Source organism: Epinephelus fuscoguttatus, linkage group LG12 (assembly GCF_011397635.1).
Source record: "Epinephelus fuscoguttatus linkage group LG12, E.fuscoguttatus.final_Chr_v1".
NCBI lineage: Eukaryota > Metazoa > Chordata > Actinopteri > Perciformes > Serranidae > Epinephelus > Epinephelus fuscoguttatus.
In genome coordinates, this window is record NC_064763.1 from 34,836,002 (window position 1) to 34,850,788 (window position 14,787).

The 14,787-nt window shown below is 42.0% G+C and overlaps 1 protein-coding gene across 1 annotated transcript in view; it reads left to right on the forward strand.

The window, feature by feature from the left end:
- The window catches only part of LOC125898083 (gamma-aminobutyric acid receptor subunit beta-2), an 85,725-nt gene that overhangs the window by 50,849 nt on the left and 20,089 nt on the right, over nucleotides 1-14,787 (forward strand). The window contains exon 5 of the mRNA XM_049591729.1: nucleotides 2,432-2,514. Coding sequence (XP_049447686.1) covers nucleotides 2,432-2,514 — 83 coding nt within the window. The remainder of the gene's footprint in view (nucleotides 1-2,431; nucleotides 2,515-14,787) is intronic.

The window sequence follows — 14,787 nt, forward strand, 5'->3', positions numbered from 1 at the left end:
AGCTGTGAATAATTGTTCCACGTCACATGACGTGGTGCACGTTGCCAAAAGTCGAACTCATTGAAAACAATGAATTTGAATGGAAAAAAAAAGCGCGGCATGTATACGGTGTCTAAGTGGTGATGGGGAGGTGGAGGGCGCACACGACTACAGCAGGGAAAGAACCATATTTAAAACGAGGAGCGGTAACATGATAGGCTGACTGAGAAAAGGTGAGTCGCTGTGCTATTGGTTGATTGTGATCAGCTGGTGACTCAATTGACCTACCCAGACAATGACATCTAGAGATAGTGAGTGAGCATACTTGCAAGGAGTTTTGCTTGATTTTGGTTTGACCTCAAATTGACTGAATATACCACAAGGACTATTTTGATTTAGGTAGGTGTGGTCCCACCTGTTCACCATATGGTGCCTGCGGTGAGCTTGGTCGCACACGATTTAAAAGACAGAATGACTACAACAGCTTTGTTAAAGTATTGTCGTACTGCTGCGTCATTATCTTAAAAGCTTGCTGACAAATGCTGTCCAATATACAATTGAATGATTCTTGGATGGCTTGGATTTTAAAACATACTTTGATCATGAGATGCAAAAAGATTGGCACTGCAGCGGCTGTTGGTCTGAATAATGGAAACGTGAGAGCGACCGAGCGAGGAGAGCGGAGAGCAGAAGAGAGAGAGGCACAAAGACACACAAAGGTGATTATCTCTGCTGTGTAACACAGAGGATTGGACTCAAGATGAGCCTCTCCTCTGGCACAAATTTATCTATGTTGTCAGGTGTGCCTAGACGATTACCCACCATGCTGCGCTGCTCTGTGGCAACTCCCTCAGTGGGAGTCAAGTTCTCACACAAGACCAGAGCCAGGGAAAGAATGGCAGCCTATTACTCACAGCCTCGTCCTTATGTTCCCTTCACAAAGTCTGATGGACAACATAACCTTATCTATTGACTCATGGTTGGCTGCTGTTATTATCCTGTATTATCCATCCCTGTCTATTTGTTTTGATAGAGATTGGAAGGCTAAATGCTATTATGCTGACATATATACACAAAATATGATCGGGGCAGTAGAGTAGAAGGATATAGCTCGGTGGCTGCTGCAGTTTGCAGCTATTATAAAAGCACTTACCATGCCGACGTGTTTCTTTTTTAAACGTAGATCAGCTTTATGAGCAACGATTTCATAATTAATAGAGATTTAAACTGCTGTGTTTCCTTTGCGATCATTTCTTAGCATGTATCTGGTTTAAGAAGGCATCACAAGTTAGCGCAGGACTTCAAGCAGAATTATAAAAAATGTGGTACTGACTTTGGTTTTCTTTGTCAAAAAAAAAATCACAGTCGTGTTTGAAGCAGCTCTTTAAATAAAGACAAGCTCAGTGCCAAATAATTCAAACAGTGCTGAAATCATTTCTAACAATGTGCTCGACATTTTTGATGCATTGGCTCATATTGCTCATGTAGACAGAAAATCAAAGAGTGTTTCCATCCTAGGTTTCATGCTGAAGAAACGTCAATGACTGTGCTGAAGTTTACCAAAGCCCAGCTGATTCTGCCAGCACTCAGTATACTCCTCCCATTCAAGTGACAGTTCAGGGGTTAAGAACTTCAAACACGAAAGGCACTTTAATTCTAAGTGGAGGCAAACATAAAAGAACCTCCCACGATGTCTTTTATTCTTGTTTATTCATACAACTTTGCACACTCAACGACAGTGTTCACAAAGCAAAGCACTGTCAATCAAATGACAGAGGACATGATGGACAATACACACTTAAATAAGGCTTTTTGACATTTATTTTTGTTTGTATTTATATATTGCCCTAAAGATTTGTTGTAACAGCTAGTTTAAGGAAGTCGTATTACTGACAGAATTTAACACGAGCAATAATCTCGTCTTGTGAAGTCTTTGGGATGTCACCGGGTTGTAAAACGTTCCCTCTCATCCCACATATTTCATGATGACACGCACTCGTCAGAGCACAAACAAGACCACTGTTATCTTCGGCCTATTGCCATCACCGCTGTCCCACAGAGTTTGATCCCTGCTGTGACTCGCATCTCAGGTTGGGCCTGACAGAGGACCCACAGGATTATCCAAACAATGCTAAAACTGGGACATAAGGATTAGCTTCGGCCCTGTAATCCCCAGTGGAGTTCCCACCACTGCTGCAACCACCCCCAAACCCTCAAAGGCTCCTGCGTTTACCTGTGGGGGTTTGAAGATTTGAAGTCTTTAGTTACTCATGGTTAAGCGGATGATGAATGGTCATCAGAATTTTGTGACATGATATGGTGCAAAAAGTTAGACATTTATAAACTTAGTTAAGACAGTAACAAACTCTCCTTCTCCAACTCCAGTTTGCTGCCTGTCAAATTCTACCACAAAGCTGTGTATTGAAAGTATCATTGTGTCATGTGTTTTCAGGATCACTACCACCGCCGCTTGTATGATGGACCTGAGAAGGTACCCACTGGATGAGCAAAACTGCACACTGGAGATAGAGAGCTGTGAGTACTACCTCCATTTATTCAATATTCATTCAAACCTTTATTTAAGACTCACAAGGCCGCAGCTTTTTTCAGTTAGCTGTCATGAGCTCTGTGTGACTGGGCCCACACTGGCTCCCAACAATGTGTGCAATACTGCAGTGCAAGGATTTACACAGAATTTTAATATTTTCAACATAATCCTTCCCATCCAATTTACTCTATTTCCCTTGGTAAAAGTCGAGGCATTCTTTCCTTCCTAAATATACCCCCAACTGCTCTTCTAGGAAGAAACTATTGCAACAATTCAGATAAATCCTATAGAGCTGTTTTTATTGCACAAAAATTGGTTCTGAGAAGAAAGGTACTCTGATGTGGCACGCAGACTTTAGAAAAAAAAAATGGTGGGAGCCGAGGTAACATAATTTTAATCAGCCATCTTGTACACCAGCTAATAGTTGTAGCTATTTTGTGTCATATGTGCTGAAGTGATAAAGTAGAGCTAATGCTGTCAGCCCAGTCAAAATGACAGCAGTTTACAAGCAGTACATCATAACGGGTGTCCTAGGGGTGCTGCAGTACCTCTACGGCTCCTACTATTTAACCACAGCTGACAGGTTTTAAAGCTACAGTTTATAAAAATCATTTTGTGTCATTATTGCTGAAACTGTTGCTGAAAGAAGTAAATGAGACGGATAATCTGTGAAAAAAAAAATCATATCCCTCTCCTCTTCCTTCTGCTTCCTATGGGATTCACTAGAATCTACCTTGGCGAACCAAAAACAACCAATCAGAGCCGCTGTCCCTAATGCAGCTGTCAGTCATGTTGGTGAACTGCCGTCAAAAGATCAAACTAGACGGCACTGATCAAATAGTAATCAATATTCTGTCACTGCATTGCTTGTTTCTTGTCTTAAATAATTTCAGAAACATTTTAGAGCTTAACAGTACACTAAAATATGTTCCTGAAAACATTGCAGTTACGAGGTCTTGACTCATATTTGATCAGCGCTGCCTAGTTGGACAGTTTGAGCTCAGTTCTCGAGCAATGGTTGACATGATTGACAGCTGCGTTAAGCCCAGTTCAGACTAAAGATTCACAACAAGACGAGTTGAAACATGCATCTACTTGCAATGCGCTGTTCTGCAACGTTCTAAAAACCTGCTGAGATGGTGTATCATATCTATGCAACAGCTCTCTGTACTTCTGTTCTGTTTTCCAGCTTTTCAGCCTTATTTTGTGGCTGAATATTATTTGTAGCTTCTTCAATTATGAATGAGGACAGTGATAGTGAGATACTGGCTACAGTTGCATTTGTAGTCGCAATGAGATAGCAAAAAAGAGAAACAAAACGAGCATCAGATGGACTGTGTTCGTAATAAATATGTCACAATGATATAGTCAGCACCAATTAATTGGTCAATGAGAATGTGTGTGTGGGGGTGTGCATAAGCACATACAGCGAGCAGCAGTAGTGACCCACTGTCTGACACCGGTAAACCATGAGAATTGAAACAGAGGGCTCGGCGGGGATGGAGCAAGCAAACACGCCGTCTGCGGTCATTTTGACTTAACCAGCAGACTTCACTACAAGCCGACTGGCTGTTAAAAACAGGTGACAAGCTTTACATTCTAAAACCAGCTGCCAGCAATTTGACCAGCTTAGTTGCAGGTGACACCATCTTGAGTCAAGCTTGAGTCAAGCTCACATGGCCAGATTACACCGCTGCAACTTTTTTCTGCAATGTTCTAAAACGATTTTGTCTCATCATGAATCATTAGTCTGAGCCAGGCTCCTCAGCTATAGAGTGCCGAAGTCACGCCCCTTCCAGTAGAGCTCATGGGACCTTAGATCGGAAAAAATATGAATGGCAGTGAATGAGGAGAGCAATATGATCTTTTGTTCCCGTTTGAGTTGCGACATGAAATCTAAATATGTTGTTAATGAATTTAAAACATAAATTTTAAGGTCAAGAAAGTTATACTTTGTGGTAAAACTGTTGAGATATAAGCTTTTTAATTAGAAAGACTCAAGAGTACACAGGAGGAGGTCGAACAACAAAACAAAATCAAGATCAGGATGTCTATAGTTTCATTTAAGAATTTCTAATGGTGTTGTTAGTAGACACTAATATGGCAGGTCCACTTTTCTCAAATGAACGTCTTCTCTCCTTTTTATTTGTCACTGGAGCAGTTGTTAGCATGCAAAGCCTTACCTTCATTCTAGCACACTGGAGAGAGATGAAAGTAGAGATGTAGAAGAGTTGCCCTCACCAATCATCTATCAACAGGGGGGAAATTAAATTTGCTTACAAACCAAGATAAACTTGCTCCAGCTCAGTCACAACTCAACTGCATAACTGCACATGCATCTGAATGTAGTTCCCATGTAGAGATGGTTAAAGGGTGTTACACTCAATTGTGCAAGTGAGCTGGAAGGCCTACAGCTGGTGCTGGTGTACAGAGGGAAATAGAGCATAAGGAGCAAAAGGAGGCAATTAAAGATTTTTTTTTTTTTCAACTCAAAATTACACAATGCAGTTAAGCAGTGAAGTTTAGCAGGAGCCTGATACTACCAGCAACGTGCTTGTAGTAACAGTATACTTGCTGTAACTTTCTATATGCAAGGCTAAGGATGCACACAGCTCCAGAGCCACTTTACAAAATGTGCTGTACTCAGATACAGGCCATTTATCGAGCAGCAGCCTGCTGAGTCCTGTGAGTTACAGAACTGCATGAAGGCTCTGCTGTACGGTGGCCAGCTAATGGACTAGAATGTCTTTTGCTCGGTGCATGATGTGCACATAAGCCATAACTGTTCTGACTCTATTGCATATTGCAGCAAATTCTGAAATCCCATGAAAACAGTTAGTTTATTCCAAATGTTAAAATAAAACAAACATTATACCAATCCTCAATAAAAAACAACTAAGGACATCTGGGTTTGACGTAGGTGCAGTTGGGTTGGCAGTGGAGAGGCCCAAACAAACTGAAGAGGAAAATTTAGGAAGGAGCGAACGCCAGCCGAGAGGGAATTGAAATCAAGCTGTGGCAGATTAGTGTGAAAGAGATGTGGAATAGGATGAGAAATGTTCTTGTGTGTAAGCTGCTAGGGCAAATGGTGGAAGGGAACCAGGAGGGGACAAACCAATTAAACCTGTTTTTCAGCAGGTACAACAAGGTGACCTCAGGCCAGCTATACAAGCCTTCCCCTCTGCTTTACTGATGACAGTATAGTTGGCATCACAGCTCCTTATCACATCTGAACTGTCCAGGCAAGATACAACATCACTGAATCTCTGCCAGAGACTTTTCTCACTTGCTTTAACCCCCAGTGAACATGAAATTAGGGACCATTGTCCCTAGTGAGCTGCTAATATCATAGGCCTGAGGATGTTCCTTAGGTCTAGGGATGGGTGATGGATTATACTTGATGTATTGCAACTTGTTCCATGTGGGATGTATAAAATTTCTATGACTATGACATTTTAAAGCCACTGACATCAGACTTGCTTTAGTTTTTTGGCTGTCTTCTTCTCACAGACACACACCCGAAAAGAAAGACTCACAAACAAATGCCTCACACAAACTCCTGCGCATCCAGGTTAGCTGAAAACACACTGGCGCCACCACAGCTCGGGATGTTGTGATGCGTGCTAAATGCAGCCCCTAGACCACACTGGACGCATTGCACTGCAGCTCATCAACAGACAACCTGTACTAGTCTGTACATACTCCACCGATGCATGAGTTTAAAATCATGTGTGGACAACACCTAATTAAACTTAATTTCTTACCTGAACTGCCAATCAACCAGAGCTATGACTCGCCAGGCAATATGTTTTTGGCCATTGTCTTTATAATGACGGGACTGTGAGTCGTTTAGCTCCACATATTTCTCAACCTCAACAACAAGTCACTCCTCATGTATTCTTTCTTTTTTATCACACACAAGACAAAGCAACACATACAGAGTTCTCTTTGTACATCAGTGGTGAGGAGAGGAGTCGAGCTGCCATAGGAGCAGAGAAAAAGAGCTGCTACGGGAACTGGTATGTACAAGTAGAGGGCAAGTGGGGGGAAAAGTCTTTAAGACCCTGATACACCAAGCTGACAGTTGGCCGTCGACCAAAGTCGGGCCGTCGGTGAGCATCTGTCGGCCTAGTTTTTGTGGTGTGTCCCGCACCGTAGGCCCTTCGGCGTTGGCGGCAGCGACTTCTCTGCTGATTGAGCATGTTGAATCAGCGGCGGAACTAGTCGGTGAAAGAGATCACTCTGATTGGCTGTTCAGGTTTTATTCCCTCGCCCCTGTAGCGAGTGAATCTGCCTGTAGTGAAACCGGGGCTGACCGGTGCTTCCTCCTCAGGCTCCACTTCACTCAGCTGCCCACAGACCAGCTGCTTCTTCCCACTTTAACCTGAATAACAAACCGGGGCTAGCTGTGAGGCTAGCGGAGCGTTAGCCGCAGCATGACCGGAGGGAAGCACAGCCAGTTAGCCTCCGCTAGCTTCCCAGCTAGCCCCGGCTCTCCGTTTGAATCCAAACGGAGAACCAGGGCTAGCTGTGAGGCTAGCGGAGCGTTAGCCGTAGCATGATGGAGGGACGCGCAGCCAGTTAGTCTCCGCTAGCTTCCCAGCTAGCCACTGCTCTCCATTTGGATCCAACCGGAGCACCGAGCCCTGGTTTGTTATTCAGGTTAAAGTGGGAAGAAGCAGCGGGTTTGTCAGGCAGCTGAGTGAAGTGGAGCCTGCAGAGGAAACACCGGGACCGTCTGAATGTAATAGCCAGTGGAGGTGCTGCGGTGCTCGGCTGCACAGATAGGAAACACCTCGGCTGTCAGGATGTACCACTCTGTCACTCCACTCTCTTTCAAAATTTCAAAATATGGAGATATATATTGCATATCGCCTAAAAATATCACAATATTATGTTAAAGCCATATTGCCCAGCCCTGCTTAGGTCTCTAGAATGAGGCTGCCAACAAGTAATAGTCATATTTTTGTTGCAAAAGTTTTTTTTTTCCTGTATGGCTTCAGGTGTTGATATTTTTCTTTCAAACATCCTTTAACCTTCTGCTTGAGGTGGCATGCAGGCATGGCAGACAGTGTCAGGAATACCTGGATAATGGATGAACTCACACACACAGAGTTGGTATCTTCCCAAATCCCAAAAAAGATATATGCCAGAGAGCACAAATGATATGACTACCACACAGATTCTAAATATTTTATAGCAAAAGAACTGAGATTTTTTATATATGGAACATTTTGCCTCGTAATCTAAAGGGAAAAACAAAAATCCTTGTGCTCACTGTCTTATTCTCACATTTAGAAACACCAATCCTGCACATAAGGTCACAGACCACAGAGAAATTAGGGAAGTATTGCAGCAGTTTGCTCAGGATACTGTTGAGAGGATGACCTTCATGCTGATACTACCATACACAAGACTGCTCACTTGTCATCTACAGTTTCACTTGCAAAGGGGCGCGATGAGCAAAAATGCCTTAATCAAACTTAATTGGGAACCTGGTATGACTCTGGTAAGATGGTGTAGAGCTTGTAACTGCAAATGTTACCTCATATGGTGCAGTGTCCATTTAAACTACTTGTTTGAACATGGTTCAGGGGATGATGGGAGGGAGACAGAGAGGCCCATTGTCTGTTTACAAATGAGCGTGCCTCAAAACATGGCTCATCATCAGCACCCCGAGCACACATCCTTCTCTTTTAATTTGATGACAGGCTTAAAGTTAAAACACACTGGCTGGGGAGTTGTAACCACAGCCATGCGAGTGTGGCTGTGTGTGCGTGCATGCATAGATGTATGTGTGTACAGTATGTGTGTACATCGCAGGCACTTGAAACTGTGATGTGCCCGGCAGATAGAAATTTGAGAACAAAACACACACGCACGCTCTCTCTTTTGTTTCATCTGAGCCTCGGGAGTTGAGGGGCTCATGAAGCAGCAGTCGGGGATCTCTGCTGGTTTGGATCGTCTTAGATGTAGTGTTGCATTCGATAACTCCACTCATTGGGTTGGATGGTTGATTTTTATGCAGCTGTGCTCTTTCTACTCTCAAGACCCCTGAGTGTGTCTTTTCTCACTATCCTAGTATCCACGTGTGCTTCCGTCCCTTTGTCTCTCTTTGTCTCCATCTTTCTTTCTCATCTTTCACACATTTGCCAGTGTCATAAAATTTCATATTTTGCTTTCTGTCTGTCTGTTTGCTCATTTCCGGTGAGTGTGATTGCTCCAATGTCTCCTAATATCCTGGTATTGAGGCACAGTATTGATGCCTGTAATTAACAAGCGTTGACAGGTTGAATGTAACGTCCAAGATCTTTCATTCATGGATCCGATTTTCATCCTTTCATGCTGACCTCCTTAATCGTATTAGGCAAGAGTTAAATTGCTGACCCTGGTTTAATTACCAGCTTTTTATCACACAATAACAAGCTCTTTCAGTCTGGCTGTTGCTGTATCAGCACGGATATTTTGTGCACAGGCACTGTGTTGTTCCCAGTACTACAAGAAAATTCATTCATCTGTCATCATTATCAAGTTACAAGGGACAAAAAAATCTCAATAGCGTATTAATCATTTTGAAAAGCCTCTTGTTTTATCACTTGTTGAGTAAAGGAGAATATTACAAACTCTTATGAGGCCGCACTGGATGTTACGGCTGCACTGAGCCTGCAGAAAGCAGCATCAAATGTTTTTATTTCTATTGTTAACTGCATCGTTCAGCACACGCACGCGTCTTTGCCACTATGCCAACCACTTCCCCCTGACTGTACCGTTTAATTCTCATTTATGATTTTTCTGTCACATTAGGACTTGATGCATGGACAAGAACCAGCTCCTGTACGGTCATCATTCATAGCACATTTGACATATATGAGACGTTCATACAGATGGAGGAAAGGGAAAAATAGAGAACCTCGTGCTTATGGTGGTGTTGATGGAGAGATGTAAATGATTCAGTCTGGATAGCCCAGGGACTTTTCCCTCCCTGCCTGTGACTAATGGTTTTGTGGATTCACAGATTGCTCACCCAGATTTTTGGTTTGCAAGTTTTGCAAGAATAAATAAATTAAGAATAAGAACGATTAACAAATAAATATATAAACACTGCACAACAGTGTGTGACAGAGAGGGAGTCTGATTGACACTGGGTGGAAAGACTAGAATATCTTACTCAAGTTAAAGTACTTTAGAAAAAATATACTCAAGTAAAGGTAAAGTCACCTGTGTAAAAATAATAAAAAGCAGGTCAGTTAAAATACGCTGAGTAAACACTGTGTTACACTTTTAAAAGAGAAAAGGGGGTATTATATGATGGACCTATAAATCAAAAAGACAAATGCATTTATATTACAAAATAAAGTGCATTAACATCTCAACATATACACATCTTACCACACAGCCCTACAGTCCAGTCAAATGATAAATTCCTTTGCAATACACAACCTGTACATACAAGATCAGTTATAGCTTTGCCTTCTGCAATGTAGCTTCAAATCAAATCAAACTTTATTTGTATAGCACTTTTCCTGCATTAAAAATGCAACACAAAGTGCTTCACAGAAGAGACACATACAACAACAAAAAAAAAACTTCACTAGAATCAACTAGAAAAGAGGATGAGACTCAAGCAATTGAACAAAAATGGCCAAAAATAAATAAAAAGAACTCTGGACACTGCAGCAGGTGCAACAAGCATCATTAAGCTACAGAAATTAGATAATCTGCCACTTAAACAGCAGAATAAAACATCACACAGGGAGTCAACACAGAGATGTAAACACAATATAAACTCCATAGCGCTATATACATTCATTGTCACTCACCATAACACACGTGTGTATCCTTGAGTGCAAACAAATCTTTTGAATGCATTTCAGTGGTCTGGATAAAGCGCTTGCAAAGCCATTTGCTGGGTTGCAGTCTTCCTCTTGACTGTCATTGTTGGTGTTTTGCTGCATAGTAGAAAGTGAGCTGGATACAGTGTTTGAGGCAGGGTCCCATTTGTTCCTATGGAAGTTGCTCAGTGGCGCTTAAAGCCAAAAACTTCCCAGGTATAAAATGATCCAGATCTTCCACATTGGGCACACAGAGCAATCACAACATACTACATTTCGCAATCCACCTGGAAAAGGGAAACTGCCCATTGGTCTGACATCCCATTGTTCCGACCATATTAAACCCATTGTTCCGAAGTCCTGTTGTTCCGAAATCATCATGATGCCCTGTGGTTAAGGTCTGGTTAGCTTTAGGCACAAAAACCACTTGGTTAGGGTCAGGAAAAGATCATGGTGTGGGTTTAAATGAAAAAAGAAAGTGGCAAACACATAAGCCGTGAGCCTGCTCCGCCTCAAGCCTTTCCCAGCTGACCCAGAGCTGGTCGCGGCGCACCATCAAGGCAGAAATACGCCCGCCGGGAGCCGTTCAGCACCGTGGAGAGCTCCCCACACAACCCCGACCCCAGAGTTAATAACAGGAGGTTATGGTGTTTCATTCTCTTCTCTCTATGACACTTGTATCTCGATCAGTAGCCTACTTTTGTTGTGTTGCTGATCCTCTATGGTACACAAATACAGTATAGCCTAGTATAATCACATATCGGAACAACGGGACGTCGGACTAATGGGATGTCGGACCAATGGGCTGTCGGACCAATGACATGGAGCCCTGGAAAAGCGGCTAGCTTCTGGTTTAGCTCTCTTCTATTTTGAATGGGGATAAAATGATTTAATCCTGCAGCTCCTCTAGACTTTCGAAATGTTATCGGACCAAATTAATCAAATCTTGATAGTTAAGCTAGTCATTTTGCAGGGGTTGTGACACTAAAGAAATCCACTGACTTGTAAGTCTGTGGGTGAAAGTCTTTTTAGGCCCAAAGGCATCATGTAATTGGTCACTATGACAATTGGTCTTATAACCCAGCGTCCTTCCTTGGGGCCTGGTTGCTGCGACCAGTAGGTGAATGCAATGCTTCTCAAATGGGGTCATGGTTACCCCTAGGGTTACTTTAAAATGCTTTACTTTAGTGTTAATTTCAAAACAGTCAATCTTGCATAAATCCTTGAAATAATTATACTATAGTAGGTAGATTAAAAACTATAAGCGCAAGTTAGATAAACTACATTTTACATTCAATATTCCAATTTTTAATGCAATCATTAACTTCCACAAACTGCTGCAACAAATGCGATCATGTCCACATCTGTTCAATGTGTTTCAATGGCTTTGGCTGGTCATGGAATAGGAATAGGAGTGTTTCCAGATGTGTCCAAACCTTTCACACAGCAAAGATAATGTTGTAAAACACAGGGTGTGGCCAATTTAGAAAGAAAAGCTCTTTGTCTAGTTTAAGAAAATCTTCTCTTAATATAGTTTTCTCAGGTTCTTTCTCTGTCATTTTAAGTTCATCATGCAGGGAAAGCTTCAAGACAGTGTGTTAACTTTTTTCTCATAAGTCACGTAGAGCTCTGTGTTGGTTATTAGTAAACATAGGCTATATTTACGACAGATATATGTGATAGGAATGGCTAAACCCTGGATATAAAGACATTATATAATAGAGGATGCACACGCACATTCTCTTATTCCTCAGACTCTGCTGTTATCTTTAATGTTGTTGCTGCTCCAGGGACTTCATAACAAAGATACACTGCAGTTGCTGTCTTTTTTTTGAAATGAGGCGAGGAAATTTAGCTTTAACACCACACTACCTCAACCTCACATTCAGCAGCAGTGGATAAGGGTTGGGTTTATAACTCTGCAAGCCGAGGCCTGTCACGTTGCATTTGTTTTGTTACTACTTGCTCAGCATCTCTATAATGCATGCATAATCCAGGACGTCAGCTAGCGTAGTAGGCCACACCAGGTTTTACCTCAGTGCGGGGAAATACCGTTCCTTGAATAATTCAAAAGGGTTAAACCTCCTGATGTTCTGGGTCACTGTTACAGTCATGCAGTTTACGGTGTACAGTATATACACTGCTGTACATTAGCCCTACCTTCACGGAAAGCAATTCTAGTTCAAGATTTAACATTGACTTCACAAGTGCAGCAGCTGTGCACCTTTTCAATAAATCATACCGACAGTAGGGTCACTCAGATGGTAAACACTGAATACTACATAGAAGCATTTTTGCCCTGATTAGCATCTTTAGCGTTAGCATATGTGTGACCGCAGATGGTTCTTCAGGAGACTGCAAAATTGTGGATTTAAGTGAAGAGAGAGCACACAAATTAAGATAGATTTGCAGTCACCAATACAATCACATCCTCACACATCAGACAAAGACACCTCTGTTTATTCCTGTATACACTGAGAGGGGACTGAGAGGCACATTATGACTGTTACTTCACACAGTTGCTGTGCGCCCACAATGAAACTATCATTTCATTACAGCATCTCTACCAAGTAATAGTTATATTTTCTGCACCAGCGATCCACATCATATGGACAGAGCCACTTCCGCAGTCTATCTCTCTCTCATGCTATCTGTGCCCATCAGAGCCCATTTTTAGAAACCGCACACATCCTCTGGGGTGTGAATGGTTTTTCTACACTCAGGCTTGCGCGGCTTATTTATTTATCTTATCTTCAGATGTTCTGTCCCTGTCCAGGCATGCAGTCGGCTGCGGCTTACTGTGTACTGCAAAAGTTTCGAAGACATTTTTAATTGGACACCAGGAATAACATTAAAGTCGCTTTGAACTGCATGGAATCAAAAATTCATCTGAGACATATTTAAGAGTGGAGTAGTAGCCTTCTCAGCTCGCACGGGAGAGCAAGAGGCAGGCGGGTGTTCGGGGAGGGGTGATAGGACGTGCCAGTGTGTGTGTGTGTGTGTGTGTGTGTGTGGACATCTTTATGTGTCCATCATGTGTCTGTGAACATCAACCACAAATCGTTGCCTAATATTAATAAGCATGAGGTTGACACGCTCTTCCCTCAGTAAATGTAGACAGAGCCAGTTTTCCCAAACCATGCATCATAAACGCTTCAGGTCTGGTTAGGTCCAACTGTGTTGTCAGAGGACACTAATATGTATCATGGATCTCATCATTTACACACACTCCCCCAGACACCCTGTGTGCTTCCTGGACTAGTCTAAAGGCTTGTCAGGTGGCGCAGCATCCAAAATTCTCAGTACTATTTATGGTGAATAAATTAGGTTTGACATCTGTTGTGACATCTTTTGATTTTCAGGGGCTGTTCTCCAGCGAGGTTTGTAAACACTGTAATCATAAAAAGCCATCTGTTGTCATTATAAATGGGAAGAAAATCAGATAAAAAGGCATTTTTGCGATTGTTGTTAGCGCGTCTGTGTGGCCTTTAAAATGTATGTCACAATGACAATGGTGTTTGTTATATATTAAAAAAAAACAGTGCGCTATTTTCTAAGTTTTATCACCAGTATATGATGTTTCATAGCACCATTTAGAAGTTGAAAAAAAACTTTGTTATCCCTGATTATGTTTTGCCTAGAGCAATATCAAAGCCAGTGTTTTATCTCCCGCCAAAATCCTTCTTTGCCCATTAAAACAAATCAACTGAGACATTATTTCATAAGCTTGATAAAAAGGCCTGGAGTCAGATTTGGTCAGGGAGATATGCCAGAGTCCCAGTTAAATAGCTTTAGTATTGTATTGCTATCTCCTCTGATGATATCGTGAACAATTTCATTTATTTTTGGCCTGCCAACGCTCCCAGACTTTGGAATCCATGAGAGAGGCCTTTGTGCTGGCGTAAAATACATATTGTCACACCCATATATATTTTTTTTGAAAGGGAGGGGTGCACTGGAGGGATGAGTTTGCATCTCATGCCACTGAGTAATCTATGAGCTGATGTCCTCTTCTCTTTTCATTGTTTCATAGTTAATAGATATACTGTAGCCTAACTCTGTTGTCTCGGCTGTGATGTACTGCAGATCACGTCTTTTTTTTTGTCTTGCAACCTCATTGTCTTCACTCCTTTCAGTGAATTTCATGCAATTGGAATCAGGATGATACATCTGTGTCAAACACGAATGAAAGCAAAGATGGCAAAGTCAGCATCAGAACTGTAGAAACAATAGAGCTTGAGTGGATTGAAATAGATGGAATCCAAATTATGAGAACCAGATTAAATCATTGAGTCTGATGTGCGTACCATTTGCACAAAGGCATCCTGAGTGTAGCTGTTGTGTGTTGGCAGTTGCTTATGTGATACATAATTTATTTTTGTAAACTCTTGTTAGCCACCCCTGGAGAGGCTGCATTGTGCTTTACAC